Source organism: Dasypus novemcinctus, chromosome 21 (genome assembly GCF_030445035.2).
Source record: "Dasypus novemcinctus isolate mDasNov1 chromosome 21, mDasNov1.1.hap2, whole genome shotgun sequence".
In the NCBI taxonomy this organism is placed as follows: Eukaryota; Metazoa; Chordata; class Mammalia; order Cingulata; family Dasypodidae; genus Dasypus; species Dasypus novemcinctus.
The window spans coordinates 47,851,976-47,868,991 of record NC_080693.1 but is presented as its reverse complement, the minus strand read 5'-3'; the positions used below and the strand labels follow the sequence as shown (position 1 = coordinate 47,868,991).

At 47.1% G+C, this 17,016-nt stretch overlaps 1 protein-coding gene across 1 annotated transcript; it reads right to left on the bottom strand.

The window, feature by feature from the left end:
• Positions 1-13,089: 13,089 nt before the first annotated feature.
• CCDC182 (coiled-coil domain containing 182) lies at positions 13,090-16,210 on the bottom strand. The gene is made up of 2 exons (XM_004481230.3): positions 15,499-16,210; positions 13,090-13,827 (listed from the first exon to the last, which is right to left on the bottom strand). Exon 2 carries the CDS (start codon positions 13,813-13,815, stop codon positions 13,354-13,356), a length of 462 nt encoding a protein of 153 aa, XP_004481287.2. The 5' UTR covers positions 13,816-13,827; positions 15,499-16,210; the 3' UTR covers positions 13,090-13,353.
• Positions 16,211-17,016: the final 806 nt, after the last annotated feature.

Sequence of the window (17,016 nt, the reverse complement as noted above, 5' to 3'; positions counted from 1 at the left end):
GAAATCCACCTACCTGCCACACCACCCCAGGAAAGGGGAAATTTTTTCTGCCCTGGAAGGTATCACTTACTACTCACAAGTGCACGTAAAAAAAAAAAAATCATAAAAAGGACTTTAACCCAAAACAAACAGCCCTCTATGGCCCAGCACAAGTCTAGATTTCCAGTTATTGTTGGCTTAAGGCATGCAATTGAATTTTTTTTTTTTTTGCCCCAGTCAGACAAAATATAAAGGTTAATCTGGGGGGTTATATGTAAACATCAAAATATGTTAATAATAGATAATATACATATCTTAAAACCCTTAGGTACCAAGACTCTAAAGAGAAAACTTAGAAATGGAGGTCAAAAATTTTGCATGATTTGTTTCAGGCCTCAAAATGAGCCCTAAAATTGGAACTCATATTGTTCTGTAGGAAAAGAACAACCAGCTGTGTGTCTTTAGGCAAATCGTTTGACCTCTTGAGTTTTAATTTCCTCATGATGAAGGTAGAAGATACGGATGATCTCCAAGCTACTCTCTAGCTTTGAAAGTCTCTCGTTCTTCCCCTAGGACAAGATATTCAGCTGCTCAAGGAGAGCCCTGTGTTGCTCACACTGGGGTCGTAGGAATCCCTGGTGGACCTTGTAGTCCTGAAAAAAAGAAGGGCCTACTTGGGTCCTGGTCCCAGATCAGACACTAACTCACTATATAGCCTTGAGCTTCAGCTTTCTCCTATGTGGAAGAGGAGATTGGACTAGATAAGGACATGAAATAAATTTCCTATCAAGTGCCACTCTGCTCAATAGATGGTGGCTGCTTCAAGTGCTGTGTTGAGAAAAAAATAACTGCATGTGTCCAATTCGAGTACTGGGATTGACTGGAAATATCTGCCACAGGCGAGAGTGGGAGACAGCTGTGCCCGGAATTTGCTGTCCCTGGAGGAGATGCTCTCCAGGGCTCTTCTAACCTAACACTAATCCTCTATGAGCAGTACCCAGAAAACTGGGGGATTCAGAGTCACTGATGCACAGGAAGGAGAACTTGGCTTGTTCAACTGTTTTTATATTATCCATGGCTGGAGTGTGAATAATCTGTCCCCTGATACCACTGTATTTCAGAAATTGCTACCTAAGGCAAATTCTCCACTTTTAAACTCATTTCCTGAGTCGGTCTTTTTAAACCCCACATTAAATATTGATCTGCCCTGGAGAGATCTAATTTATTTAGTAGACATGTTTGACTCCACCGGAACTGTCAAGCCCAGAAATGGGGCCATGGCCCTCCTGAAGCAATAACCATCCAGGATGGTGACAGACGAGCCAAGGACACAGGAACCTGCTTCTTACCTCTTTCCTAGTTGAAGGGTTAGAGCCTGCCTTCCCAGTCTCACACAGGTAAACCTCTCACTCCAAACTATCACAGCTTCTTGGAGGAACTTTCCTCTGGGGATGGATGTGTTCAAGGCAAGATGTCCACTCTGTGCTTGCCGGACTCCCCACCTCTTCAGACCTTGCTATCCCACAAGGCAGAGCCACGGAAACCTCTTCTGTTTGCTCCCAGCATGCTTTGTTTCTGGGGCTACTGCTACAAGCTCTGACCTTCAGACTCTACAACCCCTCCCTCAAGGCCTGCTTCTGGCCCAGGAAAGGGGACCTTCCACTTGGACCATTGTTTTAAACCTCATCCCTTCCCAACAAGATTTGCCTTGACTGCATCTCCATTGTCATCCTGAAGGAAACTCTCTGTCTGTGCTTATTAGTGTGACTCCAAAGAGGAATCAGAGAGAGGGGGAGAGCAAGAGAGAGAAAGAGCTCAGACCACCACAAACCTGAGAATATGGAGTCCCACACTGAGCCACAGCCAGCCCAGCACGTGAGGGGGGATGAGGAGCCCCGGTGTGCTGGATCTCTCCACCGCTCCTCGGACCCGGCTGCTGCCACTTCCCCCACTCAGAAGCACTTGCTTCCATCACCTGGCACTCTGGGTCGATTCAGCATAATTTCTCTCAGTGATCTAGGCTTTCAAGCACAAATGCCAAGGTGCCCTCTGGATTTCTGGAAACATCTGTTTGGGACCCCGCAAATAAAAGTCCCTGAGGCAGGAGCACAGCCTACCTTCCCAGATAAGAGAAACGTTAACTATAGTTTCAAGACCCAAAATGTGATTAAACTCTCAGTCAATTTTCCTGTCATAACTGCTTTCCCTCAGGTAATTCTCCCAGTGATCCTATGAGGGGGGCATGTCATTATCCCCATGGGAAGTATGGGGAAACTGAGGCTCTAAGGCTATAGCCACCAGTTATATGCAAATAATTACAATTAAATATAATTTAAAATTCACTTCCTAAATCCCACTAGCCATGTTTTAAGTTCTCAGTAGCCACACGTGGCTAGCGGTGACCACATTGGACAGTGCGGAATTATAGAACAATTCCATCATCACAGAAAGTGCAAATGGATTAGGCTTTAAGGGGTAAGGAACATCCCTACTGCATGCAGAAACTGAGTAGCAGAGTGGTATTTAAACCAGGCTGTGTTGTCTGCTGAGCCTGAAGGGCTCTTTTCCTGCTGCTAAAAGGAATTCAAAAGGAACCGGATGGTGTGAGCAAAAGGTCAACGAAGAGATCCCACCAGAGTGAAGCCTTTTGGATGGCACGCCAGAAACAGCACACTTGAAAGCGTAGGACCTTTTAACCTCCTTCTGATCACAGGACAGCGGTTGCCAGCACCTCGGGCCACGTGGCCCTGAAGCTGCCCTCTACACTGTCAGAGATCTCTTCCTGGCTGGGAGGGAGGGCAGGGGGCTTGGTCCCCCTCTAGCAGTTGCACTTCCTGTGCCCCTGGAGAAGCAGAGTCAAGCACATATTCTGGCACTATGGTTAGCAAAAAAATTTCTTACACACCCCCCCGAGCCTGTAAGACTTCTTGAAGATGGTAGAGGTCAATCAGGGCCATTGATCACAGAATTTTGCTCACAACATGTTGGTACTTTATTTGCAATTTTGACTCAATTATCATTTATGACAAACCCCATATGGCTCCAGAAATGTCCATCAGCTAAAAACGTTTTTAAATAATTCCAATCCTTACATGTATCTCTCAATATGAAAAGGGATTCAATTTATAAATCAGAGCATCACTTCTTTTTTCCATTGTGTATTTGTGCTCACACTTTATTTTTAAAGAGTTCTATTGAGATATAATTCCCATACCATACAATTCATTTATTTGAGATGTACAAAAATTTTAGAACATTTTTGCCACTTCAAAAAGAAGCCTCACACCCATCAGCAGTCCCTTCCCCCTCTCTCACCCTGCCCCCACCCTTAGGCAACCACTAACCTACCACAAATCTCTATAGATTTTTCCTATTCTGGACATTCTGTATGAATGGAATCATACAATATGTGGTCTTTTGTGTCTGGCTTCTTTCACATTGCATAATATTTTCAGGGTTCATTCTTATTGTAGAATGTATCAGTACTTTATCCATTTTTATTGCCAAATAACATTCCATCATGTGGGTATATCATCTTTTATTTATCCATTCATCAGTTGATAGAGGCTTGAGTGGTTTCCACATTGGGGCTATTATGAATTACTCTGCCATGAACATCTCCGTACATGTTTTTGTGTGGAGGTATGTGTATTAGTGAGCCAAAGGGGTGCTGATGCAAAATACCAGAAATCCATTGGCTTTTGTAAAGGATATTTATTTGGAGTAGATGCTTATATTCACAAAGCCATAAAGCGTAAGTTTTTTCCCTCACCAAAGTCTGTTGCATGTGTTGCAGCAAGATGGCTGCTGGTCTCTGGGAGGGTTCAGTCTTCCTCTTCCTCCTAAGACTCCCTGCTCCCAACCTCTTCTGATCTCAGCTGTAGGCTAGTATAAGGCTTGTCTCTCTCCCTGGGACTCATTCTTCCTGGGCTTTCTTAGCTGTTCAGGGCTCTTCAGCTGCAAACTGTCAAGGGAACAGCTCAGCTCTTTCCCTGGGGATCCAGAGTTCCAAAACTAAGCTCTGTGTATTTACTTCCCTGTGTATTGTCTGTGATTGAGCATCCATTTATATAGCCCACAAAGCGGGTGGGGGGACAGGACACTCAAACCCAGTCGCCCTAATGATGTGATCAAATAAAAAGTCCTAAACTTGATTTAATAAAGTAAAATGGGAAACCTCTGAATCTAATGCAATTTAATATGGCCAGAGGAACAAACCAGTTTACAAACACAATCCAATATCTATTTTTGGAATTCATAAAGAAGACCAACTGCCACAGTATGTTTTCATTCCTCTTGGGTAGATGCCTAGGAGTGGAATTGTTGGGCCGTATGATAACGCTATGGTTAGCGTGTTAAGGAACTGCCAAACTGTTCATTTGATACTCTCTTCAGCAATGTATGAAAGTTCTAATTTATCCACACCCTCACCAAAACTTTTTATGGTCTCTCATTTGTATTATAGTCATATTAGTATGTGTAAAGTGGTATCACATTGTGCTTTTGATTTGCATTTCCCTGATGACTAATGATGTTGAGTGCACTTATTGCCTATTTGTCTATCTTTCTTGGAGAAATATCTATTCAGATCCTTTGCTAATTTTTAAATCAGGTTATTTATCTTTTTATTATTGAATTGCAAGCATGCTTTATATATTTTGGACACCACTCCATTATCAACCATAATGCTTTGCAAATATTTCCTCCTATTCTGTGGGTTGTCTCACTTTCGTTTGTAGTACAAAATTTTTAATTTGATGAAATCCAGTGTATCTATTTTTGTTGTTATTTTTTGTTCCTTTAGTGCCATATCTAAGAAAACATTATGTAACCTAAGGTCACCAAGATTTATTCCTCTGTTTTATAATTTTAGCTCTTATAAGCACCACTTTTTTCTTTTTTAAGATTTTTTTAAAAATTTCTCTCCCCTTCCCTGCTTCCCAGCTCACCCCTCCCACCCACCTCCCCGCCGAGTTGTCTGCTCTCTGTGTCAATTCACTGTGTGTTCTTCTGTGTCCTCTTGTATTCTTGCCAGTGGCACCCAGAATCTATCTCTTTTTTGTGTGTCATCTTGCTGCATTAGCTCTCCGTGTGTGCGGCCGCCACTCCTGGGCAGGCTGAACTTTCTTTCATGCTGGGTAGCTTCCCTTGCAGGGTGCACTCCTTGCATGTGGGGCTCCCCTACACTGGGGACACCCTGTATGGCATGGGACTCCTTGCGCCCATCAGCACTGCGTGTGGGCCAGCTCCACATGGGTCAAGGAGTCCCTGGATGTGGTAGGCGGACTCTCTATCCGTTGAACCAAGTCCTTCCCAAGTACCACTTCTTAATACCTCCTTTCTCCTAGTCCATTTGCCTCTCCTCTTCTCTCCTAGACAACTGTCACCACCTCACTCTCACTACTCATTCTCAACTAAACACTGAGAAAGAACTCTCTCTCTGAAAACCTGAGCCTACCATGCTTTCGTAGTTTTCTCCTCCCCATTTCCTTCCACTTCTGTTCCTTTTGTCTTTCCTATGGGTAAATCTCATCCGTTTCTAAGGCAAAACCCTCAGCTCCTCTTCTTTTGTTCTGCATCACAAAATAGCAGTTGGGCTGGTCCATTTGGATGGCTGGGAGTAGAGGATTGCAATCTCATAACTTAATATCTTTTTTCTCATAACTTAATATCTTTTCTTTTATCACAGTCATACCTGCCTTATCTCAGTTAACCTTTAAACAAGCCTGGGAAGTTGGCCCCACTAATCCCAATTTGCAAACAAGGAAACAGACAACCCAGGATGGCAGAGAGAATGATTGCTAGATAATGGACCCTATCTTCAACAAAGGCCCAAGAAGCTGCAGGGCCAGGATTTGAACTCAGGACCTCTGACACTGGGCTTGTTGTTCTGCCACAAAACAGTGCCTCAAACATGAGGCAGTCATTTGCCATTCTTTAATTATAAGATCCTAAATGGCTCTCAAAGTTTGCATTTATAAACACCATACCCACAAACATGCATTTAAGATGCCATCACTTTCAATTACATTCAGCCAATGTTTACTGAGGACCTACTTGCTGGACACTGAATGTGAGCTCACTCGCCTTTGAAGCAGCCAAGTGGAGAAGGAAGGGAAATGGCTCAGCCCACATTTGCATCTTTCATCTTCTCTCAAACTCGGGAGAAGTTGCCAAGTGTCCTGCATGAACCACACCCAATACATCTCCACGCAGGGAGACATCTGGTTCCTGTCAAGATCGATGCCAAGGTGTGCTGCTCATGCGTTCTAGGGGTTAATAAATGGATTGGATAGGATCAGGAGGCAAAGATCTGTGTGTGGGATGAAACCAATTCCCCGGCCCAGAGCTGGGCTCCCTGCACCAGGTGAGGGCCGCTCGCACTACACGATCTGCCCAGCCACGCCATCTCTCAGTGCTGTCTTCTTCCTGGCCCTGGAAATCAATGAAGTAGAAAAGGTAAGACTGCGGTTATGGCAGCTGGGTCTGGTTACCTTATCAGGCCAAGGACTATGTGCTTGGCTTTCCTGCACCTTGGCCATCTTGCTGCTCACCCAAGTGTCCCAACAGCAACAGACATAGGACTTGGAATCCCGGGGAGGGCTCCCTTGGCTGCCCTGGGTTTTTGTGAGACAAGCTGTATCTTGAAGATCTGTAACTGCCCTCGGACTGCAGGGAATCCTCTGGAGCAGCAGGCAGAGCACTGCAGCTTGTACAAAACCTTTGAGAACTACAGCTATTGGCAAGGAGAAAACCATGTTCTCTCAACATCTATTTGTCCTAGAATTTCAAAGAAAGCGAGCTGCTAGGCTGCCCAACTTTATTGTTCTCAATTGGTAAGAGAAGTGTTGGGTGGAGGAACTCTAGCTTCCCAAACTGCAAAAAGTTGTTTCCTCTTGGCACCACGCAGTTGCTGAGTAAGGGTTTTTAATCCACCCTGGATTTCCCTGTGCTCCAGGAGACACTCCATTCAACTAGAGTCTCAGCTTTGAGGTGTGGCCTAACCAAGGATCCCAACTGTCTACAGAAGGATCTCTAGGCCCAGTTCTCAAACCTCCTTGCCAGAGGAGAAAAGAACTCAAGGACAAGCCCTTCCTGCCACCGAGGGGCAGGGCAGCCTCCTCACTAAAAACCAAGCCAAGATGCCCGAACCCTGTGCCCTTGTGTCCTCACCTCCTGTGACTCTTCCACCCACAGCCTCACCCCGACCTCCCAAGGGGTGTGTCTACTGCAAGATAACCAAACATCCCAGTTTGCCCAGGGCTGAATGGGCTCCTGGCATCCAGGGCTTAGTTTTAAAACCAGGGCAAGTTGGTCACCCTAGACGGTGATGGTTCACACAAGGACCACAGCTCTAAGAGTGACTGCCTATCTTAAGGACAGAGAGGTTGCAAAGTCTCCCTGGCATCCTTGGGATCATCTCAAGCCTCTGACATCAAGGGCAAAGACTGGGAATCAGGCAGGTATGAGAGTAGACCAAGCGAAGGCAATGGACCTGTACCCACAGCACTCAAGTGGCCTCTGCACCTACACCCAGCCCTGCTCCCCAATTCCCAGACCCAAATCCATACTTCCCACAGTCCATCCACTCCACATAACTCAGCCCACCCCTGCCAACTCCCAGAGCTCTCTTCTTTCTGGACCTGGATGTCAAATGGATTCATAGAAAGGAAAAGTCTAGAGTTATTATAACAACAGCCAACCTCACTAATAGGATATAATTTTATTCAGATGTTGGACAACTGAGGAGTCCAGCCCCAGGGGATGAGTTGTGGCAGTCACCTTGCCCTTGGTCATAATTGGTTTAGGGTGTGCAAGGTCTTGTCAAAGAGATGTACAGGAAATTCTGCTGAGGGAATTCTGGTAAAAAATTAATTAATATTTTAAAAGTGTGTTGCAAAGAAAACCATTTTCCCGCTTTGGAAGTTATCCAGTGAGAATGTGATTTTGGCGCTCCTGCAGCCATCATGTGACCACAGGGGAGAGGAAAGCAAGAAGATCACAGAGATGCCAATCCAGGGCCTTGTCATTGTTGAGTGATTCAACCAACCACTTACTTCAGATGTCTTATTATATGAGAGAAATAAAGCCTCCTTAAACAAGTCAACATAATGGCTATTCCTTGACTTGCAGCTGAAAGCTTTTAATAGAGTTGGGGAATAAAGCTTCTAAGCCCTGCAACAGGGAAGACTATGAGTGAGGACTTTTAGACTTTTACTGTCTCCAAGTCAGACACGTGTCTTATCCAACCTGGACAGATGTCCTCTTCAGTTCTTCAAGAAATCCACAGGCTCCCTCACTCTTCCTCCAATACTTCCTTGGCATCTTCACTCCAGGTCAAGCCACCCTCAAGGGCCCTTCCAGCAAAGGGAGCCCAGCTGATCATTCTCAGTTCCTTCCTTTGGCATGGAGTGATGGTCAGGGGAGGGAGCTCTGGAGTCCCCCTATATTCCTCCATATGCCTCAGTTTCCTCATCTGTAATGGGGAATAAGAGAGCCTATCTCACAAGGCTATTGTGAGGATTCTAAGGATGAAACATCAAGTGCTTTACTATAGCATCTGATACTGTGTTGGGGGTCCCCAAGACCACTCTCAAGTTCAATGATTCACTAGAAGGACTGACAGAACTCATAAAAGCTATCATATTCATAGTTACGGTTTATGACAGCAAAAGAATAAAGATTAAGATTTGAAAAAATAAAAGGTCCATAGGGCAGAGTCCAGGAGAGACCAGGCCCAGGCTTCCAGTTGTCCTCTCCCAGTGGAGTCGTATAGACAGCACTTAATTCTACCAGCAGTTATGTATGATGACATGTAGAGTATGGCCAACCAGAGAAACTTACCAAGACTTGGAGTTTTTACTGGGGGTTGGTCACGTAGGCTTGGTGCTCCCACAATGCTGACCTTGCTCACTCTCCAGTCCCTCCAGAGGTTCAAATTGATATTGTGTGGACCAAGGCCCCTACCATATATCACACTGTTAGCAAAAACTAAAACTATCTGGCATGGCCCCAGGCCCCAAGTACACAAAGACAATCTAATCATTCAAGATATTCCAAAGTCTTAGAGGTTAACTCCCAGGAAGGGCCTAGGAACAGGGCTTTCTTTGGAATGCACAGAATGTGAACACCCCAGACCTGCTGAGTCAACCCTTGACTGCACAGACAGATGATAAGCATCCAAAGTTATTTCTGTTCTTACACAGGGTGGAATCTGTCTGCTTGTAGCACCCACCTTTTGTCACTAGTACCACCCTATGAAAATATATAGCATCAGCCTAACCCTCTTCCCTGCTGCTGGGGAGGAGCCCTTGTCTCTCATTCCTCATATTTCATTATGGAGAGACTTCCACTGAAGCAACTTTCCTGGGCTCTCCTTCCCTTCACTTCTCTTTCCCAGCAAAAGGGAATGACTTTCTGATTGGCGGATTTGGGAGAAAGATCAGCTCCTGCATGGCTCACTCCTTCTCCCTCGAGCTGCTCCTCTACAGAGAGGAGCCTTCCTCTCTGCAGCTCCACAGCATGTATTTTACACCAGCAGCCTCAAGAGTGGCCTGTCTGGATGGCACCAAGGGATTAATACCAACTGCCAACCAACGATGCATTTGGAAAAAGACATAGGCCAAAAGGGGGAAGCATTAAATACAAAAGAGTTTTTACCGCTAAGAGATTTCAGTGTGAATTGGGAGGTCATTCCAGAGGTTACTCTTACGCACATCTCAGGCGGCTCTCACTAACTGCCACAGTAAACAATGCCTCAAACAGGGGTGCTCCCAAGGGCCCCAGAGACAACTGAACACTACAGGCAAGGCGCACAACCCCGTCGGTGGGTCTTACTTTGGAATATATGGTAATTTATTTCCCCAATGTAACAGAGTTAAGCTCATTTATAATTTCCCTACACATGGTTCTTCAACCCCTTTTATTTGAACCTATAATTAGCACTAGACCTCTTAAACAAGTGTCCCCCAGACTTAAATCTTCCTGCTGTTCATATGCCAGTTGAGCCCTGACTCTCAGCAGAATTGTGGCCCACACTTCCCTCCAGTTCATTGGACGCACCCAGGACAACTAACCAAAGGATGATGGACAACGCCCATCCCCAAAAACAAAGAGTATCTACAACTGCAAGCAAACCGTTCCTTCCATCTGCCCCATAAGTGCTAAGCCACCTCTCAATGGGAAGCTCAATGAGCATCACCACCCCAAAACCCTCAAGACTGAGGAGTGAACAAACATAAAGGGGGACTGCAACAATGGACTAAAGTAGACTTATTGTAGTAATGGAAGAACTGGTAACATTGATATAGAGGGCACCAGAAGGTCTGAGGGGAGTGAGAGGGAAAAAAGAGTGGAACATAGTGTGTTTTTTGGGCATTGGAATTGCTGTACAGGATGTTGCAATAAGGGATATAGGCCATTACACATTTTGTCAAAACTTGTAAAACTGTACGTTGCAAAGTGTAAACCATAATGTAAACTATAGACCTTGTTAGTAGCAGCGCTTCAGTATATATTCTTTAATTGCAACTAATGCATCACACTAATGTAAAACGTTATCAACAGAGGAAAATGTGGGAGAGCACGGGGTACATGGGAATCCCCCATATTTTCAATGTAATTTTTCTGTGATCTAAAACTTCTTTAAAAGTAAAGTTCATTACATGAAAAAATAAAAAGTTTTAAAAAGAGAGCGGCGCCTGTCCACCTCTGCCGGTGCCTGTGCCCAGAGGCTGCATCTGGTCAGGCATGAGGTCTTAGCAGCCTGCGTGCCAGCCCTATGCCCTCATGTCAGATAGCTTCATGCCCACAAAGGTGGTATTTTGTCTCCATCTGCCTGGTTCCTGTGCCTATAGCTCAGCTGCTTCCTAAGGCAGGCAGGGGAAAGAGGAGTGCCATTTGTTAGCCCCGTCAGACCCCAAAACACAATCAGCTCCCCAGAGTTCAGGGTCTCCTCCTCAAAATGTCTCCTGGGTTCCCTGACTTGTCTTCTAGTTGGTCAATCAAACTCTGCTTCTCAGATACCTTTGTAAAATACACACTCAGGTATCCCCTACTAGAGTTAAAGATATAGGAATCTCCCCCACGAAACTGTCTTTTCTCCCAGAGCTCACCTTGCCAATTTCAAGGCTCTTGTATTTTAGCTATTGAAAAAGTACTTCTCAAACATCCAAATGGCTATCAAAAACAGTGCACAGACTCTGAAGTTAGACTTTCTTAAGTTCAAATCTCAACTCTACCATTTATCAGCTATTTGACCTTGGACAAGTAGCTTAGCTGCTCTGAGCCTTGGTTTCCTCAAAATCCTAACGTGGAGATTATAATAGTACTTCCCTTCAAAGGGGTGTTGTGAGAATTAAATGTATGTAAAGGTCCAAGCATGGTGCCTGGAGTATGTTATATTCTCAGCAACTATTAACTACTAGTATTAGTAATAATATCAGAATTACTGGTATTACCGTTATTACCACTTCTGCCAAACTGCCTAAAATTAGAGTAGGAACGCAGCCCTTAAGGGTACATGGTTGATGGTTAGATCTTGCAATTAATAGTGGGTCAGAGGGTACGGAATAGCCTGTAACTCCCAGGCTGGGAGACAAACCTGTTTGGTTTATCTGCTCAGACGCCATCTCTGGCCTCCAGGCACCCACACTTCTCTTGTGCTACATGGCAAGGTTTTGGGGGAGCCAGAGAGAAGACAGAGGGGCTCAGTACAAGGTAAAGAGACAGCCAATGAATCCCAAAGTCTTCTGTGTGATGATCTCACCCCCCAGAAGGACAGGCCCATGAGCAGCCTGAGTGTAAAGCATGGTTTCAAAACCAGAGGGTCAGGGAAGTGGATGTGGCTCAAGTGATTGGGCTTCCGTCCACCATATGGAAGACCCAGGGTTTCAATCCCCAGGGCCTCCTGGAAATGGCGTGCCCCACGTGGCGGGTCCACGTGGGTAACACAGCAAGATGATGACACAACAAAAAGAGAGACACAGGGAAGAGTCACGGTGAGACGCAACAGAAACAAGGAACTGAGGTGACACAAGTGACAGGGGACTTCTCTCCCACATCAGAGGTCCCCAGGATCGAATCCAGGTAAAGCCTAGAGGAGAAAATGAGAAGAGAAGACAAAAAAAGAAACAGACAGAGGCAATCACACGCGAATGGACACAGCAAAACAGCAGGGTAAGGCGGAGAGAAAAAAAACAGGGGCACAGGATGGCAGACCGCATGAGCGCGTGGCCTGGACTTGAACCACAGCCCTGCCCTTCCTGGCTCAGGGACCTTGGGTAAAGGCCTCGCCCTGCCTGTGTTCAGTGGGGACACCACTCACCCCCAAAGTGCCTGTGAGAGTCAATGAGGTGGCGTGTGTAATACCTGCATCGGACGTGAAAATATTTAGTGTGAGGTCATTTATGGACTTAAATCATCAGTGAGTTGATGGCACAGCTGGCTGGTTGCATCTACAATCAAGAGGAGCTTGCTGTCAGCAAGGAGTGACATCTCATCCAATCAGTTAAAGGCCCTAAAAGGGGAGGTGATTTCCGTGCTCAGAGACTCCTCATCTCTACTTCAGACAGAGTCTCCTGGGGACCTCATCGAGGACACTCTTCTGAGCCCCTGGCTCGCAGCCTGCCCTATGGCATTCGGACTTGTGCATCCCCATGGTCGCGTGAGACAATTTTATAAAATCTATTGTTTACAGATCTGTCCTGTCTGTTCTGCTTCCCTAAAGAGCCCCACTAATACCAGCACCTTCTGGACCCCACCACGTAGATGCCTCGTCATCGGTGTACTCACACAGGTAAGGCCACCCATCAGAGGCCTCGAGCACCATCAGTCTGATAGGCCAGCTGCAGACTAAGTGGCGTGAAAGCAGAGGTGGACAAAGGCAGCACGAAAAGGGAGATGTGAAAGACTGAAGTGAAAACATACCGAAAAGCTGAAAAAGCTAGGATAAGCACTACAAAAGTGGAGTGATCAAGGTGAATTCCGTGCGTGGGTAAACCACCTGCCACTCTCAGCATGTGTGGAGTAACACATCCTGAGATCAAGTCATTAAGAGAAAGGTAAATCCTGTTCAACAGAACCAGTTTAAGAAGATAAAAACACACGTCCTACATTTCAGCAATAGTAGTATTACAAAAAGGAAAGCAGCTAAAGGCAGGGTGTGACAGCCTTGGTGCTGGGATGCCTCCTTCCTCGATGATGCGTGAAGTTTCGTGGAAGAACGGGCTGGGCTTTTCATCCCTCAGCAAGATGTTCTTTGAGTAGAAGTAAAGTGATGGAAATGGGGGAGGGAAGCAAGCGGGTGGGGCTCAGGGTTTGTCCTTCTGTTTAAAACCTTGTGCTTGGCACTTGGCTGGCGCAGCCTGGGAGGCTTCAGTTTGCCTGGGTCTTCCTGGGGGTGCCCAGCGCCCCGTGGCCTCTGCCCAGCAGCAGGCCCTCCAGCCGCCTGCAGTGCTCCCGGAGCTGCTTCTCGCGGGGCAGCAGGAAAGTGAGGACCTTGTTGCGCACGACGCCGCGGTCCTCCTCCTCCCGCAGCCGCTGCTTCACGCGGGCCGCCTGCTCCTCCTGCTGTGCCAGGGCCTCGTTCATCTCGCAGAAGGCGACTTCCAGGGAGTGGATGGCCTGCAGCGCCTCCTTCTTGAAGTCCTCCAGCTCTCGCTGCACCCCGGCCACCTTCTGCTGCAGCGTCTCCAAGTCGGCCGGCGGTGGGAGGCAGGAAGGCCACGCGGGGGGCAGGGTAAAGTCTCCAGACTGGAGGCCGCTCTCCACCATTTTCTTCCCCTGCACCGTGTTCACCTTCATGAAGACTGACCCCGCCCTATAAAGTGGGTCCATGGTCTCCTTTTCCTAGTTAGACAAAGAGCCAAGGGAACAGCCAGGTCACTGAATTATTTTGGCCAGAGACACCGTAGTTTGGAGTGGAGAAAACCTACACATTGTGACATCAGAAGCCCTTCAGCCAACCAGGAGGAAGCCACATCCATTCATTTGCATACTGAGGCTCGGTCGTTGGTCCCCTAATGTTCTAGCCCCTCCTCTACCGAAGCTGACGCACACCAGGTGCAGGTTCCCATCAGTTCCTCACCCTTCCAGAAATAGAAGCCCCATCTTTCCTTCTGAGGCCCAGAACAGGGAAGTAAATGGACCAGAGCAAGGCAAGCCAGGCCAGGCTCCCTGGCTGCCAAGACCAGGCGGTCTCCCACGCTGGCAAGGGACCTAGGTGGTCTTGAAAGGTCTCGGGCTTCAAAAACAAGGACACTGTAAGAGATGACTTCTAGGAGGTGGACTTGGCCCAGTGATTAGGGCGTCTGTCTACCACATGGGAGGTGCACGGTTCAAACCCCGGGCCTCCTTCACCTGTGTGAAGCTGGGCCACGCTCAGTGCTGATGTGTGCAAGGAGTGCCATGCCACACAGGGGTGTCCCCTGCGTAGGGGAGCCCCATGCGTAAAGAGTGCACCCCGTAAGGAGAGCCGCCCAGCGCAAAAGAAAGTGCAGCCTGCACAGGAGTGTTGCCGCACACACGGAGAGCTGACACAACAAGATGACGCAACTAAAAAAAATACAGATTCCCGTGCTGCTGACAATAACAGAAGTGGACAAAAAAGAAGACATGGCAAATAGACACTGAACGGATAACAGGGTGGGGGGGGGAGAGAAATAAATAAATAAATAAATCTTTTTTTTAAAAAAAAAGGAATAAAATGTTCATTAAAAAAAAAAAAAGATGACTTCTAATCTCACGTCTAGCTCTAAAATGACAAAGGAGTAATTTCTGATTCCAAATCTATACTTTATACTTCTACAATGAGGTCAGAATCCTAGATAACCTTAGGAGTTGTGTGAAATTTACTTTGGTTTTGATGCATGGTCCACAGCAGTGGCTGATTCAGTATATTCAGGGTAAAAATGGGTCCTCATTCGTTGAAGTGCTCCAAGGAATGAGTGTGACCAGGAGAGCATAGTCTCCTACTTCCTGCCCTCCCAGAACATACATGAGTGTTGACAAGGATGAGAAAAAAATATATACAAACACAGTGAATGGACACAGAGAACAGACAACTGGGGGAGGAGGACGGCAGGGAAGGGGAGAGAAATTAAAAATATATATATATATACACACACACACACACAAGAGTGTCTCATTTTTACTTGATCACTGTAACAAAAAAGTTTCTAGCTAGCCTGTGTTTGGATGGTCAAGAGCAAACCCTTATCTTGCAGATCTCAATCTCTTGCTCAGACCTCTCTCCCGGGGCTCCAAATCTAAATATTTCCCAGATCTAAATATGATCTTTAAATTCACTCCAGCCAGAGCTGAACTGGTTGGCTTTTTGTCCACACTGGTTCCTGCTCCGATGGTGTCTGTCAGGTCAATGGCAAAATCACAGGACGGTATTCCTATCAGTCACCCACACGAGAAACCTGGGGTCAGCCTAGACCCTCCACATCAAAGCGGCACTGCTAGCTGCGTCTCTTTGGCAGATGGCCTCACCTCCCTGAGCCTCCATTTCCTTACCTGTTAAGTAGGGACACTAATCCATGGTGTGCAGGTAAACCAGTTCTCTGGAGAGGAAAAAAGTCTCTGGTTTGTAGCTGCTGTTGATTTCTGTGGTGTAAATACTCCCACCACAGCTGTTCGTGAGTTTCCCCACATGGCGACACGGCAGAGTTGAGAAGAGATGTACACAATCGGCTCTCACCAGCCTGAACAAGGCGACTCCGGCCCAGAGCAGCTGCCTTCTCTAAGATGCATATTGAGCTATCCTCAGCAGAGGGCCTGTGGTACACCCCAGAGGGCCTTTTGCGTGGAGGATCTTGGCTAAACTAAGATGGAATTTTGAACTGCAAGATGGAGAAAGCAACTCCAATGACTGAGACAGAATGTTTGGTGGAAAGAGCACAGTCCTAGGAGTCAGGGGACCTGGAGTTTGGAATTGCTGTGTGATCCCAAATCATTCTCCTCCCCTCTTGAAGCCTATTCCCTCCGCTGTAATGTAGAAGGTGTATGTGGGGGGGGCAGCTTCTCTGAGGTCTCTGATGTTCTAAAACCCACACAACCCTTCCTTAAACCTCTCCCCCAGGCACTTACTGCATTCTGCCTCTTTCTGATGACCTACGTCCTGGTTCCAGGTCCCCAGTGGCACAGTAACTCCGTGAGGGCAGAGCTGTACGTTTCTCACCCTTGTGTACCCTCGCCTGGCCCTGCACATAACGGCATTCCAATAACTAGATGAAATTCGAAATGCTTTTCGTAGGTGGCTATCAAATCCGTGGCTCCCGAGCTTTCCCTCTGCCTTAATGACACCTGCTGGTCAGAGCAGAAACAGCAGTCTCTGGTCCACTTCCTAGCAGCCAGCTCAGGATTTGGGAGATGGTATGAACAGCATGTGGTCTCATGGTGTATTTAATTAGGCGCGTGTGCACACGCGTGTGTGCATGTGTAGTTCTCAATGAATATTTTTTGAATTCGTGAAAGGTAGAGTGTCTCTCTCGGCTTCTGCCGTCTGTCTCTGCCTTTGAACAGGTTTGTTTTGCCTCCTTTGTCTTTCTGTCTCTGTCTCTGCTTTGTCTCGTCTCTCACGGAGAACAGTGGACGTCATCCCCAGAGCTATGAGGGAAAAGCAGCCAAAGTTAAAATGGAAACGCCGTTTCTCCATCTGCCTGGTGCTTTCCCTGAGAAGGGACCCGTGCTGTCGACTGGCTCCCCAGCACCAGGAGGACACCGTGGAGAGCCTGGCGTCCCCAGAGGCCACAGCGGAGGCTGAGAGCAAGTGGGCGCTGGAGGCAGGGGCCCAGGCCAGGTGGCCCCCGAGGCTCTGGGGCGTCCTCAGCAGCAGCAACACGACACACGTGCGCTCTGAAGTGTTATAGTCAAGCCTGTGCCTCTGCGCAGGAGTCCTTCCATGTAGTCTAGGAGCACATGACCGCGAATCTATTAGTCTCCTCAAAGGAGCAGGAGGAAGGCGTTTTGACAGCCCTTGGCAAGCAGCTCCTTGAACCCCATTGTCAGGAGGGGTCCTGCCGTCTATTTCGG

Coding starts and splice junctions, on each gene's coding strand:
- CCDC182 (XM_004481230.3), bottom strand. CDS start 13,815: ATGGACCCACTTTATAGGGCGGGGTCAGTCTTCATGAAGGTGAACACG.